The 20,806-nt window shown below is 44.1% G+C and overlaps 1 protein-coding gene across 2 annotated transcripts; it reads right to left on the bottom strand.

Annotated features, from left to right (window-relative positions):
- Positions 1-12,604: 12,604 nt before the first annotated feature.
- LOC105024615 (mucin-5AC) lies at positions 12,605-20,504 on the bottom strand. Of its 2 annotated transcripts, XM_034293076.1 has the most exons (5): positions 20,025-20,504; positions 15,351-17,669; positions 13,884-15,245; positions 13,591-13,665; positions 12,605-13,488 (listed from the first exon to the last, which is right to left on the bottom strand). In XM_034293076.1, exons 2-5 carry the CDS (start codon positions 17,600-17,602, stop codon positions 13,245-13,247), a joined length of 3,933 nt encoding a protein of 1,310 aa, XP_034148967.1. In that variant the 5' UTR covers positions 17,603-17,669; positions 20,025-20,504; the 3' UTR covers positions 12,605-13,244. The 2 variants fall into 2 exon arrangements, with proteins under 2 accessions (XP_034148967.1, XP_034148966.1); XM_034293075.1 differs by having other exon boundaries at positions 13,884-17,669.
- Between the last annotated feature and the right edge of the window lie 302 nt (positions 20,505-20,806).

A 20,806-nucleotide genomic window follows, 5' to 3' on the forward strand; every position in this document is an offset into this window, starting at 1 on the left:
TAATGCATCAACATAAAGACAAAGAATAACAGATGGAGCGCAACATTACTCTCTGCTTCTCTCTCCTGGCCAATTGTGGTACTAAAGTTTTTTTTTTTGTGACCGCAGTTGCTCTCATTTTTGTCCGTTTTGGTATAAAGAAGAACATGAACACTGACACAGATGCAGGCACAGACACAAGCATTCACGCACACACAAGGTTTTACACACACACACACACACAAATATTGTGGGATGGCCAACCATCACCTCTCTCTATCTTTGCTAATGTGATATGATGTGTGATGCTCAGCTGTGAAGTCCTCTGTCAACTGAACTTGAATGTAGGGGGAGGGTAGATATATTTATAGACTACAGACATTATCATCAGAAAAGGATCTCTATTACAAGTTCTAAGTAGAGCGTGAAATACAATACAATTACACAGTACTAATTCAATAGAGTTTTGCACCATTGCAAAAGAGCTATTGAGAACATGTATGGTTTAACATTGGTCTCCAGTTGTAAAGGTAACAAACCGACTTGTAATTCATTGAAATATTTGTGCTCTCTGCAAAATGGGAATTTTCTGTTTCACAGGTTCTTTTCAGATATCAATGACTTTGCGTGTTTGTGTGTATGTTTAAGTTTGTGTATGTGAAACTATATTTGTGTGCGTCCACAATGTAAATGGGTGTTTTTTTGTCTGATTCCAACTAGTGTGTTTATATAGTTTTTGTGTGTGTCTCACGGCACAATGAGTGTGTGATGATTCTTGTATGTGGGTGTCTGTTGTGTGAGAGTAGGCTATATGCTCCTCAGGAGGACATGTCGTGTCAGATTAATGTGGCTGTACAACTCTTGTGGGCCAATTAACAGGGATTAAAAAAGTCTTGTGGCTCTAAGATCCTGTCTCTGTCCATCATGCTCATCCTGGTCTGTGTGATAACAAGCTGTGAGCGGATTGGATTCCTCATAGTGTTCATGACCCACCAGCTCTATCAGGCCTGTGTTTAAGTCATTCAGCTGCATGATCCACTCCGAGGTGGTTCTGAACCCCAGAGTTAACATCACTGAGCGCACTTGTCATGAACAGTTTCAGAGTACATCCTCAACCATAAAGATGTACACTGTAGTTTCAGTGTATTAATCAGTTGCATTGGTTTTATAAATCCCCTCTTGACATCAGTTGTACTCACAAAATGCTTATACAGACACCTAAAATCCTAAACAATAAAGCTGTTTAAATTCAGAGTGCATCCTAAACTAGTTGCCAGAGTACACAGCTGTTCACACTACAGTGATTGGTGGGGGGATCTGAAATGGAAGGGACAATTATGATTTTCACCAGTTTACATTATAATCTTTTTTAATAGCAGACTTAATGTTTTATCCCAGTAGAACTATCATACCGTTTATATACCAAAGATCGGTTTCACCTCCTGATCCATGCAAGTTTTTATTAAAAGGCTCATGTCTTCAGTGGGATCTATGATAGAGTGTTGACTCAGGGGTGTAAAGGTGAACAATAAGGCATTAGATTTACAAACCATCCTTGCTGTCTCTGCTGGTTGACCTCCCTTCCCTCCACTGGGATAGACTATAGTCTGCAGTGCTATTATGTGAGGTTGAGTCACTGACTTACTCATGGTTCCCCATGCCATCCCTAAGATGATTCGTCATGTCAGGCTTTTTACCATACTTTGAGTGGGTCGAGTCACTGACAAGATATTCCTTTCCTGTTTTGCACCCTCTGGGGCTCATGCGATGGGAGAGAAATATGTGGCCTCTACTCGGCCTTGTCTCAGGGTAGTTAGCAGTCTGTTGATGTCCTTTTGGTGGTCTGGTGCTTGGCACTGTGGGTGGATCTATTTTAATCCCATTTAGGCCTCTCTGGATCACAATATCCCGTGACCCCCTCGCCTCAGTCCCCAGTGCCTAAGCTACAATAGTTCATCTCAGGGCCTCCTGGTGATGACTCCTGCTGTCATTGTTCACATTCCACCAGATTTTTCACATCTACCTGATTGGCCAAGGCCATCTAGTTTTCAAAGTCCACCAGGTTGTCACAGTGCACCTGGTTGTCCAAGTCCATCTGGTTGTCACCGTCCAACTGGTTGTCAAAGCCCACCAGGTTTTCCAAGTCCACTTAATGTGTTGTGTTGTTATACTGCCTGGTTGTCTGTAGAAACACTCATGTTTCTACAGATTATAAAATGTGTTTGATTGATGTGATGTTTACTGGCTTGACTTTTCAGATTGTGTATATAATGACAATGTACTCGACTGATTCGTCTAAAGAAGAGAATACATCATGCCTGTGAAGGATGGAGGAAGGAAATGGTACCAGATGGGAACATTGTAGCTTAAGAAAACAGATACGTATGTGAACAACAAGAACCGGAATGTGGGGGGTATTCTTACATTAGTGTCTTCATATTCACAATAATGGAAACAAATGGAATGCCTCCTCTGGGTAGGGAATGAGGCGTTACCCCATGTAAAGGAGTTCAAGTATCTCAGGGTCTTGTTTGCGAGTGAGGGGACAATGGAGTGGGAGATTGGCCAGAGAATTGGAGCAGTGGGGGCGGAATTGCATTCGCTTTACCGCACCGTTGTGACGAAAAGAGAGCTGAGCCGGAAGGCAAAGCTCTCGATATACCAGAAATTTTTCGTTCCTACCCTCACCTAGGGTCATGAAGGCTGGGTCATGACCGAAAGAACTAGATAGCGAGTACAAACGGCTGAAATGGGTTTTCTCAGAAGGGTGGCTGGCTTCTCCCTTAGAGATGCTCAGTCATCCGTGAGGAACTTGGAGTAGAGTCGCTGCTCCTTTGCATAGAAAGGAACCAGTTGAGGTGGTTTGGGCATCTGGTAAGGATGCCTCCAGGACGTCTCCCTAGGGAGGTGTTCCAGGCATGTCCAGCTGTGAGGAGACCTCGGGGTAGGCCCAGGACTAGGTGGAGAGATTATATTTCGACACTGGCCTGGGAACGCCTCGGGATCCCCCAGTCAGAGCTGGCAAATGTGGCTCGGGAAAGGGAAGTTTGGGGTCCCCTGCTAGAGCTGCTGCCCCCACGACCTGATACCGGATAAGCAGATGAAGATGAGATGTAACAAATGGAAAACATATAGAAATATAATGTTGTTTAAATAAGCTACACGTATACCACGGATAGCTCTCCATGAATCCTATTGGAAGTGTTCATGATGTATTGTTGTGTGGACAGATGTTTGGGGTGGAGGGAAACCTCGCACTTTGGAGATGAGAGACGTTGTTTCTCAAAGGAAAGCTCTGTAACTAAGATCAAGCCTCAGGTTTAGCCAAAAGGGATTATGTATTCTACAGTGGCTCTAGGTTTGGGATGTGAGGAGAATGCAAACAGCTCTGAAAACTGACAAACAGAGTTGAGGGAGACTCCATTGTCACTAGCTTTCCTACACAAAAGTTGTTGTTGATAAAGGTGTATATTTTAAAGCTGGCTTAGACTCTATTGTGATGTAACCTATATCTTTCTATTACTGTTTGTTACTTTGATTTTACGGTTTGATCTGATATTTTGTTTAAGTGGATTTGAATTAGCTTAAACCAGCAGTCACCTTTTAAAAACACAACACATTACAGTAAGAAACCTGTTTAAAATACAAACAATATATTTGAAGTAATACAAGTGAAAAAACAAATACAGTAATACAACAATAGAAACAAATGCAACAATAAAGCTAATAGATGCCTGTACATTTTGTCTTTCTTAAAAACGTAGTTAAGGCTATCGTCGGTCGCGCAGGTCCTATTAGCACTTCATTGGTCAATAATACCAGTGCCTTTTTTAACCAGAGCGTGTCTATATCTAACGTAGTCATGGACAAAGAGAATCGAACTAGAAGTGGATTCTAGAAAGGGAAAAACACATAGAACTACATATTAAAAATACATTTTGGAGAACACATTAACATTCACACTGTAGTCAAATGTGTGTGTCCCCCAATATCAGAATCACTCCTACGCCCTTGGTTGGAGGAACACAAGAACGAGTTCAAGGTGTTGACTTGGCCTCCAAATCCAATCGAGCATCTGGATTTGCTGGACAAACTGGTCCGATCCATGGAGGTCCCACCTCGCAACTTACAGGGCTTACAGGATATCTGCTAATGTCTTGGTGCCAGATACCACAACTTTAGAGGTCTAGTGGAGTCCATGCCATGATGAGTCAGGGCTGTTTTAGCAGCAAAAGGGGGACCTACACAATATTAGGCAGGTGGTCAAAATGTTATGGCTGATTGGTGTATGGTATGGATTGGTATCTGCAGAACTCTTTGTTTTTTTCAAGATCCTTCTCTGTAGGGCCCTAATATGAATTAAACATTTAATTCTATTCAAAAGTGTCATATTACCCAATATAGTGCAAAGAGATGTGTAATTCCTTCAGCCCAGTTTCAGAGAGGCATCATTGTTAATCACTTACCCCCTGCATTCCGAATCACTGCCACGGTAGAGAAATAAAAATAAGGAGACTATCTCGCTCATGTAAGCTGGAGTATCCACCTTGGAAAAGGTGTAATAACAGATTGGATTAGTAATACATGACATTTATCAACCAATTAATGCATATGAAAGCACAGATATTAACACACTCTGAAAATCACTCTGCAAAATAGCATGCTGGGAAATAATATTTCAGGGTCTTATGTAGAAACTACTTGCCTTGCAGGGAATTACTGTAGCCTTCCAAGTACAGTAATCTTCAAAGGAACCCTTTCTTCCAAAAACTGTTCAGATCAAAACAGTTCCTCCTTACGGAACCCTTTTTATGCATCACTCTACCCTCCCTCTACCCCCTGTCTGTCTCACTCTACCCTCCCTCTACCCCCTGTCTGTCTCACTCTACCCTCCCTCTACCCCCTGTCTGTCTCACTCTACCCTCCCTCTACCCCCCTTCTCTCTCCTTCTGCCCTCCCTCTACCTCCTTAATCAATCAAATGTATTTTATAAAACCTTTAATACTTCAGGTCAGAAGCATGGCTGGATGGACAAGAACTGGAACAATCGTGGAGGAGCAATGGTCAGCGGAAAGGCAGCCGATATCGTCAGGTATTGTCCGCCACTTGATCTGTAACACAACCAGGAGAACTTTGGGCAGGGACAGCTACGAGTCTTTCGGCCGGGTAGTCCTGAGTTGTGGTCCAAGTTCTCATGTCCTGAGCTGGATTTCACTGTGTTGGATATCACTGTGCTGGATACAATTGTGTGTATATCACCGTGCTGGATATCATTTTGCTGGATATCACTGTGTTGGACATCACTGTGTTGGATATCACTGTGTTGGACATGACTGTGGTGGATGTCATTGTGCTGGATATAACTGTGCTGGATATCATTGTATTGTATATCACTGCACTGGACATCACTGGGTTAGATATCATTGTGCTGAATATCACTGTGCTGGATATCACTGTGTTGGATATCACTGTGCTGGATATCGTTGTATTGTATATCACTGCACTGGATATCACTGTGATGGATATTATTGTGTTAGATATCATTGTGCTGAATATCAACGTAATGGATATCACTGTGTTCGATGTCATTGTGCTGGATATCCCTGTTGGAAATCACTTTGTTGGATACAATTGTGTCAGATATCACTGCGCTGGATATCACTGTGTTGTACACTCACCTAAAGGATTATTAGGAACACCTGTTCAATTTCTCATTAATGCAGTTATCTAATCAATCACATGGCAGTTGCTTCAATGCATTTAGGGGTGTTGTCCTGGTCAAGACAATCTCCTAAACTCCAAACTGAATGTCAGAATGGGAAAGAAAGGTGATTTAAGCAATTTTGAGCGTGGCATGGTTGTTGGTGCCAGGCGGGCCGGTCTGAGTATTTCACAATCTGCTCAGTTACTGGGATTTTCACGCACAACCATTTCCAGGGTTTACAAAGAATGGTGTGAAAAGGGAAAAACATCCAGTATGCGGCAGTCCTGTGGGTGAAAATGCCTTGTTGATGCTAGAGGTCAGAGGAGAATGGGCCGACTGATTCAAGCTGATAGAAGAGCAACTTTGACTGAAATAACCACTCGTTACAACCGAGGTATACAGCAAAGCATTTGTTGGGCCACAACACGCACAACCTTGAGGCAGATGGGCTACAACAGAAGAAGACCCCACCGGGTACCACTCATCTCCACTACAAATAGGAAAAAGAGGCTACAATTTGCACAAGCTCACCAAAATTGGACAGTTGAAGACTGGAAGAATGTTGCCTGGTCTGATGAGTCTCGATTTCTGTTGAGATATTCAGATGGTAGAGTCAGAATTTGGCGTAAACAGAATCAGAACATGGATCCATCATGCCTTGATACCACTGTGCAGGCTGGTGGTGTAATGGTGTGGGGGATGTTTTCTTGGCACACTTTAGGCCCCTTAGTGCCAATTGGGCATCGTTTAAATGCCACGGCCTACCTGAGCATTGTTTCTGACCATGTCCATCCCTTTATGACCACCATGTACCCATCCTCTGATGGCTACTTCCAGCAGGATAATGCACCATGTCACAAAGCTCGAATCATTTCAAATTGGTTTCTTGAACATGACAATGAGTTCACTGTACTGAAATGGCCCCCACAGTCACCAGATCTCAACCCAGTAGAGCATCTTTGGGATGTGGTGGAACGGGAGCTTCGTGCCCTGGTTGTGCATCCCACAAATCTCCATCAACTGCAAGATGCTATCCTATCAATATGGGCCAACATTTCTAAAGAATGCTTTCAGCACCTTGTTGAATCAATGCCACGTAGAATTAAGGCAGTCCTGAAGGCGAAAGGGGGTCAAACACAGTATTAGTATGGTGTTCCTAATAATCCTTTAGGTGAGTGTATATCAGTGCGCTGGATATAACTGCATTAGATATTATTGTGCTGAATATATCTGTGCCGGGTATCACTGTGCTGGATATCACTTTGCTGAATATCACAGTATTAACTAAACGATTTTTATCTTTTTGTGCCTTCTCCTCTTCTCTGCTGTACTCTGTCACATTGAATCTTTGTACCAAAGAACGCCAACCTCACATCTCCCAGGACAGAATCCCCCCAACCCCCCACCCAGCTCAGAGAGCAGAAGGTGGAGGGAGCAGACCCCCCCGACCCTCTGTCCCCAGGGAAGACCGCCAGTAGATGTTCATGTCAAAGTGAGTCGCTGGTCCTCTCCAGCTGAATGAAACAGGCAGCAATGTTTCCATTTTTAGGGAAGACTGACTGGAAGAGTCTGTTGACTTTAGAAGATTCTGCAGGGAGATTGTTCTAGGGACAGGTCAAAGGAGACACTGGGGATGTGGACGGGGGGTGGGGGTGGATACACTCCGTTAAGCCATGCACCCCAGACACACACACTCAGATATTTGGAGGAATTCTATATTATTGGCCATGCACAAATATGAAGAGGTATCAGGCCAAAAAGGTGTTTTATAAGTTTTATTTGTCCGTATGTTTTATCCAAATGTAATACTATTGTATTTACTGTGGTATATTGTAGTCACTACGGTGTTTATTGACTACTATACTTACTGTAGTCTGCTGCACTCACTACTGTAGTAACTACTGTGTTTACTCTAGTCTATTGTGTTTACTACAGTATTATACAACTGTCTACTGTAGTCACTACTGTATTTTATGTAGTCTACTGTAGTCACTACTGTATTTACTGTAGTCTGCTGTATTCACTACTGTAGTCACTACTGTATTTACTGTAGTCTACTGTAGTTACTACTGTATTTTACTGTAGTCTACTCTTGTCATTACTGTATATACTGTTGTCACTACTGTATTTACTGCAGTCCACTGTAGTCACTCCTGCATTTTACTATAGTCTACTGTAGACATTACTGTATTTACTATAGTCTACTGTTGTCACACCTGTATTTACTGTAGTCTACTGCACCCACTACTCTACTTACTGTAGTCTATTGCAGTCACTACTGTATTTACTGTAGTTACTGCAGCCACTACTGTATTTAATTTAGTCTACTGCAGTCGCTACTGTATTTACTGTAGTCTACTGTTGTCACTCCTATATTTTCTGTTGTCTACTGTAGTCACTCCTGTATTTACTGTAATAATTTGTAGTCACTCCTGCATTTACGTTAATCTACTGTAGTCACTCCTGCATTTACTATAGTCTATTGTAGTCACTATTGTAGTCACTATAATTTGTAGTCTTCCGACCTGTGGTAGTCTTCCCAAAAACATGTCTGGGCATGCCAGACTTTTTTTTGTTGATCCATCATTATGTTGTGTCTCAGCATGAACATTATTGCCCTTTATGTTCAGTGTTTAGTGGCCATTCATGTAATGTTAATATGAGGCAGTAATTAGCAATTAGACAGCAGCAACAAGCAGGGGAACACTTTAGTCTAGAGTTATTTTTAAAAGGCATGGCCCTGTTTCAGTTACTCAGTTCTCTCTCAGCTCCTAGTAGGATAATTGTGTTCTCTTTATAGCTGCAGTAGCTGTCTCATTTCCAGTGGAACATTATTTTCTCTCAAAGCCACTTTCAGTTCCTCCGCATCGTGTGCTCAAAGAATAGGCCAAGGATCAACTTCCTCCACAGTTCTGTGCTTTTATATCCGACAGGACAAGACCAACCTCATACTTCAACAGAGTTTACTTGTTTTATCCCCCATTTATCGAGGCACAGATTGACCATCTGGTTGCCAGATGGGCTAATCCATTTTTAGACTTGTGGGTGTGCAGAACTTTTTTTGGGGCGGGGATTCAAGCAGGGGTTAAATTGGGTCAGGCCCGGCTGGGCTGAGCCCCAGCACCTTAGGTTATACAAATTCCACTTGCAATAATATCTGATGAAAATCCAATTAGCTTATCAACAGATGTTGTGCGGCATTCGAATAGAAATGATTTTTTTCTTAACTCACTATCATAGAGTAGGAGTGGATAAAGTTTTGCCTGAATCACAAGTGCAACAGGCAGCATTTGCGATAAACATTAGCTGGTTGAGTTTTGAATTTGTCAGGAGCTGGAATAGACCATTGCAATAGAAATTATATATTTAATAATTGCATTGAATGTTAGAGTTGATTTAGGGGACAAATGCATGCGCCCGTGTAGCCTTTTGATGTGATTGGCTATCATATTACAGTTTCTCAATTTCTCAATCACGTGGGCTCAATGCTATATTTAGAATCATATTTTTCAAAACAATAAGTTCAAATTTCGGAACAATTCGTTTCTTGCTCACACCAGATTAGAATATCTTATTCATTTTAGCAAATTGCACGTTTTGGCACGTGTGCAAAAGAGTAAGTACAATTGTCTACAATTTGTGTAATACCAACATGGCTTGCTGAACAAAACTATTGAGTTGATTCTCAGTGAAATTGTCTTACTCTTCACAACTTCTAAACATTATTTCATTGTGTGAGCCATCACATGCAAAATTATCCATTAAATTATCAAAATCTGTCAGACATGTGTATTCCATAAATATCTATGACATGGAATGTTTGTGATGTCTGCTAAATTGGCAAATTAACTGCCCAGGTGACAGGAATGAAATAGGAATCTCCAGGAGGTGTTTCCCAGATGTGATGTTGACGAAAATCTCTTGTCAGGCCAACAGCATATGAATGTCCCCCAAGAAGATGGGAACTGTTACGTACCATGAGGAGGTACAATTCATTGTTTTGTACAGAACTACTGCAGGACTTTTCATTGTTGTCGCAGTTCTTTTTTTCATGGAAGTCAATTTGTGGTGAATTTACAGCTTACTATCTATGACTGCATGATGTTAGAAATACGTAAAATTGAAAAGTTGTCTGTTTACATGTACAGTAACACATTGCTAAATTTACTGTATGCATAAAAGTGTGCACATCCTTTGTGTGTGTATTACAGTGTTTTACAGTATAGATGTTTCCCAGGAAACGTTTACCTACTGTTTAAATTGGTTTCTATGAAGCTCAGTGTGATACACAATAGCATTCTGCTAGACAAAACTGATATTATTATGTAGTACAATAAACAGTCAGTGTCAACAAAAAAGTTGAACACAACTTAAATGTATATATAACAAACATTTTCAGTGTTGACTGCCATGGTGAAAAAATAACTAAACTTTTTCACCAGTACGGCTCACATGATGACAAAAATCATCAATGGCCAATTTAGTGCTAGGGCAAAAACAAAAACATGCACCCCTTTGGTTCCCGAGGGCCAGGATTGGGAAACACGCAAGCTGTTAAATCATTTGTGATCAGTGTTGGGTAACGTTACTTTTAAAAGTAACTTATTACTGTACAGTGTTACTGCCATTAAAAAGTAGCTTGTTAAGTTACATAGTTACCTAATGAGAAAAGTAACTCGTTAGAGCAGGCTATTGCGTTACCAAAAATGAAAACCCCTTTGTGATTCCTTGCGGAGGGTGTATTACACTGTGTCCCCACAAATTCAAAATAATGCAAATGCTTCCAGGCAGCAAACGCTGTCCCCTCTGCCATCTTGCAAAAAATGTAACGTTGTTCTTGAGAGAAAAATGACAGTTGAAGATATTCGCAAGGCAGTGAGTTTGGTGTTGCTGTCTCATATATCTTTATGCTCATGCATAAATGAATTTGTCGTCCTTGACATTTTCCATTCACAATATAGGACAATATGGAGCAAGTCACTGCCATTGAAACGTTAAATGAGTCTGTTTCCTCCTCCTTGGCCAAGGGCCTGAGCAATTGGTGCCTTTAAAGACAAGGTCAGTTTTATTATATTTCAACTGGCTGCATTTACACCAACAGCCCAATTCTGATCCATTAACTGGTCTTTAGAGCAGATCAGCTATTTTGCCAATATTTCAGACAAATAAAATAATTTGTCTGAGTTACCTGCCATTTTGGTAATTTGCATATTATTAAACATTATTCAGTAAATATCTTATTTAGCCTTAAAATATGCAACATAAAAAATTTAAAAATGAATTCATGAAATGCGAATGTTTGCACTGTAGAAAATATCCGGAAAGAAATATGACAACATTCTATTTTTCTCTACAATTGTATGCTATTTGAGTAACTTCCCCTAATTTTCAAAATGTCTCTCTCCAACATTAGACCCAGTATAATATGAATAGATTAATATTCTGCCATTTGTGTTGACATTTTGGCATTATGGAGATGAGGCTTGTCCTGGATAAACAATGTAAGGGAAAGCCACATGAAGGATGCCCACCATTTGATCAGTGGCAGCTGTATTGTGATGCCAGTGGAAATGTGTGAGAGTGAGTTGGAACCACGCACTGCTCTGTCCTCGCCACGAAGGAAGCCTGGCCCTGTTCCCAGGGCTGCCCGAATATAGTTCACAACATTATCTATCCTGTGTCTGACGGGGCTACTCAAACAAAATGTCTCTCTCAGTAGGTTTTTATTGTCTCTGGGTGGAGAAAAAACCTTTTCAAAATGGCATGTTCCCCATGGTGGCTGCTTATTTGCCCGAGACATTCACTAGCAACAAAAGCTGAAGTTGTTAATGCTTCCATGAAGCCCACAATTAGGGTGCTTTCTGGCTCAATTTAGGTGTGTGTGTGTGCGCGCGTGTGCTTGTGTGTGTGCGTGCGCATGTGTGTGCATAAAAAATTTGTGTATGGGCATGGGTGAACACGTGTCTATCTGCATGTGCCTACGGACAATTTCATTGCAGGATTTTCATGCTTCATTACAGCCTTCCATCCGGCCATTGTTTAACTCAGAAGCATTTTGAGAAACCCTGTTAGACTTTAGATTGTTTGGGGATTTGGAGACCTTCTACAGGAGCCTCTGCTCCTCTGGGAAAAAGACAATGAAAGTTTCTCCACTTGCAGGCCCACTGGCTGCTGTGAACTGTCTACCAAGTTCAGATCCAACAGAGGAGGCTGGGATGATGAAGGTGGGTGTGGCTTTGAACTGGGCTTATACGTGTTCCTGGGCAGTACCATGTAACAGGGCTTATACATGTTCCTGTGCAGGACCATGTAACAGGGATTATACATGTTCCTGTGCAGGACCATGTAACAGGGCTTATACATGTTCCTGTGCAGTACCATGTAACAGGGCTTATACATGTTCCTGTGCAGGACCATGTAACAGGGATTATACATGTTCCTGTGCAGGACCATGTAACAGGGATTATACATGTTCCTGTGCAGGACCATGTAACAGGGATTATACATGTTCCTGTGCAGGACCATGTAACAGGGCTTAGACAGGCTTCTGGGCAGTGCCATGTAACAAGGCTTATACATGTTCCCGGGCAGTACCATGTAACAGGGCTTATACATGTTCCTGTGCAGGACCATGTAACAGGGCTTATACAGGTTTCTGGGCAGTGCCATGTAACAGGGCTTGTACAGGTTTCTGGGCAGTGCCATGTAACAGGGCTTATACAGGTTTCTGGGCAGTGCCATGTAACAGGGCTTGTACATGTTCCTGTGCAGTACCATATGCTTATACATGTTCCTGTGTGCTTTGTATGTACGATTAAAGGGAAGGATAGAGAGTAAAATACTAAAATAATCTAAAGTATATAGCACATTGTTATTCACATGTGAAAAGAGATTTGTTTTACAGTATGTACTTTGGTTTATTTCTCTACAAAATCAGGTAGATACATTTTTGATCCTGGGATAAGCTGGTAGGGAGAATCTTTAGGAGAGAGGTGACACTTCACATAATGCTTATTTACAATATATGGTTAAGGTTAAGATTAGCTAAACGATAGTACAGCATGACTATCACCTACAATAGGCTTGGAGAAATGGCGATTGATCTAGCAAATGCTTGGATGTCCATTCTACTTCACATAATTACGGAATTATGACATTCTTCCCATCTATACTGATATACTGCTGCAGACTGGTCAGCAATCTGTAGTCACTAAAAGGATTTCCTTTTCATGCTATGTCATGAGTGCACTGCAGGGCGTCAGTCAGCCATAAAGGAACAAATGAGATTTCTGAAATTCTTCCTATGTCTTTCACAAAGACAAGCGCTGCTTGCTGTAACAGAACGTGGGGGGAGTTCCGCTGCTCAAACATTGCATGTATCAACCAAATGTCTCGTTCTACATATTAAACGTCCCGCCAGGCACAAGATTGCTATAAAATATTAGGTTAGCTAATATGGTGAAATTCCTTTCAAGGACTGTAAGATATGGCCTGGGAAGAGGAACACTCCCGAGATATTATATTACAGGGAGATGGACACATGCGACAAGTTCAAATGATCTTAAGAGAACTGGTGAAAGGACGACTTTGTGCGCTGAATTTTCCTAGGGAGCCACTGAAAAAGCGTCTTGCACAGTTTTTTGCTTTTAACCTTGGACTTGGTCATGGTCTGAGTGATGGCATTCGTCAGCAGGACGGGATTGTGAGGCAGGGAGAGGGGAAATGTCGAAGCATTGTCGTCAGCCCTCTGAGGATTCAGGACCTCCGAGAAACGTTTCTCTTGCTGCCTGAAATCGTACTCCACGCTGCAGGAACAGAGAGACAGAGCAGGAAATGGGGTCAAAATGGAAAATGGCAAAAGCAGGAGGTGAGAATCAGCCGGTCTGACTGTGCCCCCCGTGTCTCACCTGTAGACGACACACGCAGTCTTCTGACAGGTGGAGCACTCCCTGAGGTCCTGCCCTGTCCTGTAGGATCGGCGACTGAAACCAAGAGCAGGACGTTCAAAACAACACAAGGGGAATACTGTCCAATTCCTCATACCTCCTCTCCCCCTTTGACGTTTGTACGTTCCTATTTCGTTAATCACTACTTTCCGACCCTTTCGATTTCTCGTCCTTTTCTCTCCTTTTTCTCTCACCTCTCTCCTTGGTGACCTATTACGCTCATGCTCCCTGTCTCACCCTACCGTTTCTCTTACCCCTTGCTGAGAGCGTGGCTCATCTCCAGGTCCTGGATGATGTTGAGCAGGGTCGTGATCCGGTCATCGTTGGCTGCCAGGCTGGCCTCCACACACCGCAGCCTCTGTCGTATGGAGGCGGGCCTTCTGCACTGCGGGGATGGAGGCAGCAGCAGGGCCGCCTCGGCCGGGTGCGAGTGAACCAGCCCGGGCTCCTCCGGGGAAGGACACGAAGACTGCAGTACCGGACGGAACGCCGGGAGCGTCAGGCCGGGACGGGCGGCGGTGCCGGAGGCCAGGCGCGAAACGCGTGACGGCGGCAGAAGTGGGTTGAGCGTGGGGTCCGCGGCTGCGTGAGCCAGGAGCTCGGGGATGGTGTACGTGCTGGCCGGACGGCACGCGGGGCTCAAGGGTTCATCCGGCGTCGACGTGGAGCTGAAGACCGAGCTCGAGCGGTCGGGCGTTTTGGCGACGGGTCGGACGTGGGTGGCAGAGGTTCCCTGCGATGCGGGGGGGGGCCCGGGGTGCGTTTGTGTTAGAGGGCTGCTGGACAGGGACACATCGTTGGTGGGCATCTGCTTGTCCAGTCTTAATGGAGATGGGGCCCTGGCAAATGTGTCTAAAACAGCAGAGTGGAGGTGTTCCGGGGCTGAATGTTGTCGGAGTTCATGTTCAGGTTTTAGAGTTGTGGAAATGTCTTCCATGTTCGCCTGTATTTGACTGATGTATTGTGGGAGTTTAGTGACCTGCATCACATTGGAGATTCTACAGTGTGCCTGCTGAGGCGTCTGTGATACGATGACAGGGTTATAGGGTTTGTTTTTGTTCGATATGGTCAGTCGTTTTGGATATACGTTTGCGTGCATTATTGGTTCCACAACTAATCTTTTATACATATTTGCTTGATAGGAGGTAGTTTGTTCAGCTCTGTCAGGAGTTTGTCCAAATGGTGTGTTATCCTGTGTGCTGTCGAGTGAGCTGTTTGATGGGTGAGATGGTATATGTTGTGTGTGTTTCCTGATCAGTGGTCTACAATTAGTCAGGTGGTAATCTGAAGAGTGAGATATGTGGGATGGGTTACCAATGTTACGGGGTGATATGGGGGCGCCACACGCAGAGTCAACTGATAGAGGTGTGTATGAGTCTGTGGAAATGTTGGAGGTGAGCGGCAAAGGGGTTGGCTGTGTGTTTATGTGTGGTGTGGTATTGTAGGATACAGTTGTAGTTGTTTGTGGTGTGGTATTGTAGGATACAGTTGTAGTTGTTTGTGGTGTGGTATTGTAGGATACAGTTGTAGTTGTTTGTGGTGTGGTATTGTAGGATACAGTTGTAGTTGTTTGTGGTGTGGTATTGTAGGATACAGTTGTAGTTGTTTGTGGTGTGGTATTGTGGGATTTAGTTACAGCTGTGTATGGTGTGGTAATGCAGGATGTAGTTATTGTATGTGGTGTGGTATTGTAGGATATAGTTGCAGTTGTTTGTGTTGTGGTATTGTAGGATACAGTTGTAGTTGTGTGTGGTGTGGTATTACAGTTTGTGCGATTGGTTGCGTTTAGTATTTTAGAAGGTCTGAGTGTTGGTCTGTGTATCGTTGTGGTATCAGTGTTTGCTAGTGTTGTTGTTGATGATGGTGTGGTTTTTGTTGTTTTTGCAGTTTTTGTTGAAAGTGGCGTTGCTGTTGATGATAGGGGTGTTGTTGATGATGATGGTGCTGTAGTTGATGGTGACGGTGTTGTTGTTGTTGATAATGGTGTTGTTGTTGTTGATGGTGGTGTTGATGGTGATGATGGTTTTGTTGTTGTTGATGGTGGTGTTGTTGTTGATGATAGTGGTGGTGTTGTTGACGATGATGATGGAGCTGTTGTGGATGATATCAGTGTTTTTGGTGTTGAGGATGTTATTAATTTTGTTGATGATTGTGCAGTCGTTGTTGATGTGGTTGTGTTTACAGCGACAGGATATGTAGTTGTAGGTGTGATTGCTGAACCATGGTGTTTAGATGTGTGTGTAGTAAGTGGATATATGTGGGCACTGCTGTGTGTTGTCATAGCAGTATTACAAAGTGTAACTGCTTGTGATGGGATTGCAGGGCTAGGGTGAATATTGATGTAGGAGGTTTCTGCAGGGTTTGGAAGAGAGTTTCTCTGTGGGGCAGTTTTAGGGTGAATATTGATGTAGGATGTTGCTGCAGGGTTTGGAAGAGAGTTTCTCTGTAGGGCAGGGTTAGGGTGAGTAGTGATGTAGTCTGGCTCTACAGGGTTTGGAAGAGAGTTTCTTTGTAGGGCTGAGTTAGGGTGAGTAGTGATGTAGGCTGGGTCTACAGGGTTTGGAAGAGAGTTTCTTTGTAGGGCAGGTTTAGGGTGAGTTGTGATGTAGAATGGGTCTACAGTGTTTGGAAGAGAGTTTCTCTGTTGGGCTGAGTTAGGGTGAGTAGCTGTGTTTAATGAGGGGTTGGGTTGTGTATTTTGTGTGTGTGGCATGTTTGGTCTGGTGGCTATGGCGACCTGGGGACCAGGTTTGAGTGTTGCCAGTCGGGACGGGGTCTCAAGGGAGTTGACATCTGCACGTCTGGATTCAATCGTTGCCTTAGTGACTGTAACCGTTTTTGTGTTTACGATGCTTGTGAGGCTGATGGGCTTGTCTGAGTGTGTACATGAAGGTGCGTCTAGGATGTCTGCAGGGTATGTGGGATGTGAGACATAACCATTAGTGTTTTTCAGATCTCCGTTCTGCCTTGCAGGTGGTCGTTTTGCAGGTAGGCTGGGTCTCCAGTCTTTGTTGTTCTGAATAGGGGGATTACAGTGGGGGTGGATGGATAGAGAGTCTGTGTGTGTCAGCTGGCTTTGTATCCGATCCCTGTCTGCAAGCATGGGTGGAAAGGCTGTAGAGTCCCTTTTTTTCTCTGCATGTGAAAGGGGAACATGGTTCCCTTCTGTGAGTGAAGAGGCTGTTTTCATGGCTGTTCCTCCTACAAGACATGTAGAAGAAGGGCTGCTGACAGCCAGACTGACGGCTCCGGCTGCCTCTCCAGGGACCGCGGTCTTTCTCCCCCCACAAAGGCTACAGATCCGCTGGGGAATTCGAAGAGGTGGGGGAGCTCGTGATCCTTTCGCATTCGTACAATATGAATGTGCCACAGAATGTTCCTTAGGTTTTGATTGGTCCGGTCCTCGAGAAGATTTGGTCGACACGGGCTCCGTCTCATCACTGCCGTCAATACAAATCCCTCCTATAGCCTCAGAGTCCACGACACTACCATTGGTGTAGCGCAAGTCCCGCCTCCCTTTGAGCTCGCCATTTCCCACACCCCCAGATAGGTGAGGGTTTGTCTTGATTGCTCGGGCATAGCAATAAGTCCCACTTTTCCAGTGGTTAAAGAACACAGTCTTTGTGAGTTCATTGGAAATCCCTTCGAAAGTCACCCCTTTTTTGGTCTTGGAATCTAAACTCCTCTGTTTGGACAGAAGCCCTCTTCCTCTGAGGCACTTAGTCCGCCTAGCTTCCTCGTCTTCTCCGCCGCCCTTTGGGGTGAAGCCGTTGGATTTGGGCGTAATCCCGCCGTCTGACGGTGTGACACAGGGTGAGGTCTGCACTCCAACGCTGCACTGGGAAATCCATGACACCGGCAGCACTTCGCCGGCCCGGTGCCCTCCTGCTGTCCTCCAGCCACACATGCCCACCAGGGCGGGGACTCCCAGTACTGGCACGGCAGTGGTCAGGTCAGCTGCCCGTCTCCCCATCACCTGGCCAACGGGCTCGGAAGGCCTGAAAACCAGGGAGCGCTGGCGTCCACTTCCACCTTCACGTCTATGAAAAGAGTCAAGGTTAGTTGTTACTGTGAAAAAATGCATTATCATTTTGATAAGTCTTTAGTTCTGTTTCTAGTCACTGAGTATTTAATTTGTGAAGAAAATATACCGCTGCAAAGCAATTGCATTGAAACAAAGTACATATCAAGGGCAGCGCCGAAGCCACCCATATGCAGCAGAAATAGAGGACAAGCAGAGGTCTAAAGCCTTCATGGCAGATTGGAGATAGTAATGAATAATGGACCTTTTCAAGTCTTCCACAGCTTAGAACAAACATTCATTAATTTAAATGAATGCACTCTACACTGCTAATAGGAGACAATGTTTTGTGAGCGATGTGAGTGAGGTTTAGTGCTAGTTCGTTGGATTAAAGTGCCTTTATGACACCAAACGCAGCTCAGCGGTTGTCTGAGAGTCAACAAACAGCACGTGAGAGTTTCACTCAAACATGTCTTAGAGGCAGATCTGCCCTGAAGGCTAAAATGAACATGACTGGTTCGTGAATGGTGGTGGAGTTTTCATTGGAATGTTCTAAGTAGACATTTGACCAAGGTAAGTGTCCCTATCCTAAGGCTAACCAGAGTCAATCACAGTCAGGCTAACCAGAGGCAATCACAGTCAGGCTAACCAGAGTCAATCACAGTCAGGCTAACCAGAGGCAATCACAGTCAGGCTAACCAGAGTCAATCACAGTCAGGCTAACCAGAGTCAATCACAGTCAGACTAACCAGAGTCAATCACAGTCAGACTAACTGGAGCTCATCACAGTCAGGCTAACTGGAGTCAATCACAGTCAGGCTAACCAGAGTCAATCACAGTCAGACTAACTGGAGCTCATCACAGTCAGGCTAACTGGAGTCAATCACAGTCAGGTTAACAGCAATCAATTACAATCAGGGGTATTGGAGTATTGGAGTCAATAATGGGCATAAAGGGAAGACTGTAATTCAGTCAAATCTCAATACTTCACAGGAATCACCTAGTCACAGCTGGTACTTTAAAGTGATTACGAATCACCTAATCACCTAATATCACCTAGTAAAAGTTCATACTTCACAGGAATCACTTATTCACAGCTCATACTTCACTGGAGTCACCTAGTCACAGGTCATAAGTCACAGGAATCACTTAGTCAAAGTTAACACTTCACAGGAATCACCTAGTCACAGCTCATACGTCACAGGAATCATCTACTCACAGCTCATACTTAACAGGAATCACCTAGTTACAGCTCATACTTCACAGGAATCACCTAGTTACAGCTCATACTTCACAGGAATCTCCTAGTTACAGGTAATGCTTCACAAGAATCATCTAGTTACAGGTAATACTTCACTGGAATCACCTAGTTACAGGTAATGCTTCACAAGAATCACCTAGTTACAGGTAATACTTCACTGGAATCACCTAGTTACAGGTAAGACTTCACAGGAATCACCTACTTACAGGTAATACTTCACAGGAATCATCTATTCACAGCTGATACTTAACATGAATCACGTCGTCACAGGAAATACTTCACAGAGATCAACTAGTCACAGCATGACTCCTGGGCTGACCTCTCTCCTTGTCACCTTTGGTTACTGGTGCCCATACTGGACATACTCTGACACTGTCCTGTCCTCTCCTGCATGTCTTCCACCTTGAGCTGGAGGATAATGTATGCATTTATGCTAACGACTTCATTACAGTCTGACAAGAGAACAATATCGGTGACTGTATGTACATTTAACTGACACACTAAATGCCACACTAGTTGTGTGTGTGTGTGTGTTTATGTATGCTTTTGTGTGTTTATTTTACTGATGCATTCAACTATGGTTTATTGGCCAAAGCAGGGACAATAGAGTGTGTGTGTGTGTGTGTTTGTGTGTGTTTATTTTACTGACGCATGCAAATACAGTTCAGTGGCAAAAGCAAGGACGATAGTGTTTGTGTGTGCGTGTACGTGTGTGACAGTGTTGAAGTGTGTAAAAAAAATTGTGCATGTGCTGATACAATAAAAAACCTCAAGATAACTGTGTGTGTGTGTGTGTGTTTTAGTGTAGGTGTGTAGGTGTAAGCCCACCCCACCCCATAGGCTTCATGCAGTGCTGTCATTACAGTCATTTTTGCCTGCAGGCACCACTCTTTGGATGTCACTTGGTTTCAGTCCAACTGATCCCCAATCCAGAACAGTCAGGGACTTAACCCCTCCTCAGACGTAGCTGACGAATCTACCATGAATTCTCTAGACATGCAAGAGGCCCGTGTCCTTTCCTGACCACTACCTCATCTGTACCAGAGCACTAGCAACCCTGTCCACCGCCTGGACAGTCTTGACCGGGTCACAGAGTGGGTTCCAGTCACTTACCATGGTCAGCGTTTTGTCAAGCCCTGGGTCCGGCTGTTGTGCGTTTCACTTCGTCCTTTAGGATCCCCGGCTCCAGATACGAGGGTACCCCTAGCCGCTCCTCAGCGCCTTGTCTCCTCCTGTGTAGGCTACTCCTCTGCCCCAAAATGTTGGAGGAGGGGGGCACCCGGTGACTCCTCGGATGAGGCTGAACTCCTTCTCTCTCTCAGTCCCTCGGTGGCTCGGAGTCACAGGAGAACTATGTGCACTGACAGTGGTGTAAAGCCCTGCTCCCCAGTGGTTGGTGCTCCAATAGCTGACAGTTCCCACTAATCAGACGAGACATGTAGTCCATCTGCGTCCTCAGTTTATCACCTCTCTGCTTCTCTTGTTTAGCTTCCTTCTCTCCTTCCTGCTTCCCTGCTCACATCACAGCACTGCCCTCCGATCAGCACTCTGTACAACTCTCCCTGTCCCTCCCTCCCTCTCTCTCTCTCCCTCTCTCAGCACTCCGTACAACTCTCCATATCCCTTCCTGTCTTCCTCCCTCCCTCTGTCTCCCTCTTTCATTATTCCCTCTAATGCGCACACACACAGATCTATGGCTGGGTGACGTGCATCCGAAATAAAGATGAGGGGAGGGGGTGTGGGTAGGGAGGGAGGGAGGGAGAGAAAAAGGGAGAGAGAGTAACAGAAGGAAGTGACTTAAATCACAAGTGAAGGGACTGTGTGAAAAGAACCATCAGACTTTAAGAACAAGATAAGGTAGGCTGCCGCCAGGTTTCACACCAGCGGAGGTGACA

This window comes from Esox lucius, chromosome 7, assembly GCF_011004845.1.
Source record: "Esox lucius isolate fEsoLuc1 chromosome 7, fEsoLuc1.pri, whole genome shotgun sequence".
Classification (NCBI taxonomy): Eukaryota; Metazoa; Chordata; class Actinopteri; order Esociformes; family Esocidae; genus Esox; species Esox lucius.

Excerpts from the sequence above, each read along its gene's own strand:
- LOC105024615 (XM_034293075.1), bottom strand. The coding sequence starts at position 17,602 with ATGGGGAGACGGGCAGCTGACCTGACCACTGCCGTGCCAGTACTGGGA. Across the intron at positions 13,666-13,883 it reads AGCCACGCTCTCAGCAAGGG|TCGCCGATCCTACAGGACAG; the intron begins GTAAGAGAAACG and ends TCTTGGTTTCAG. Across the intron at positions 13,489-13,590 it reads ACTGCGTGTGTCGTCTACAG|CGTGGAGTACGATTTCAGGC; the intron begins GTGAGACACGGG and ends CTGTTCCTGCAG.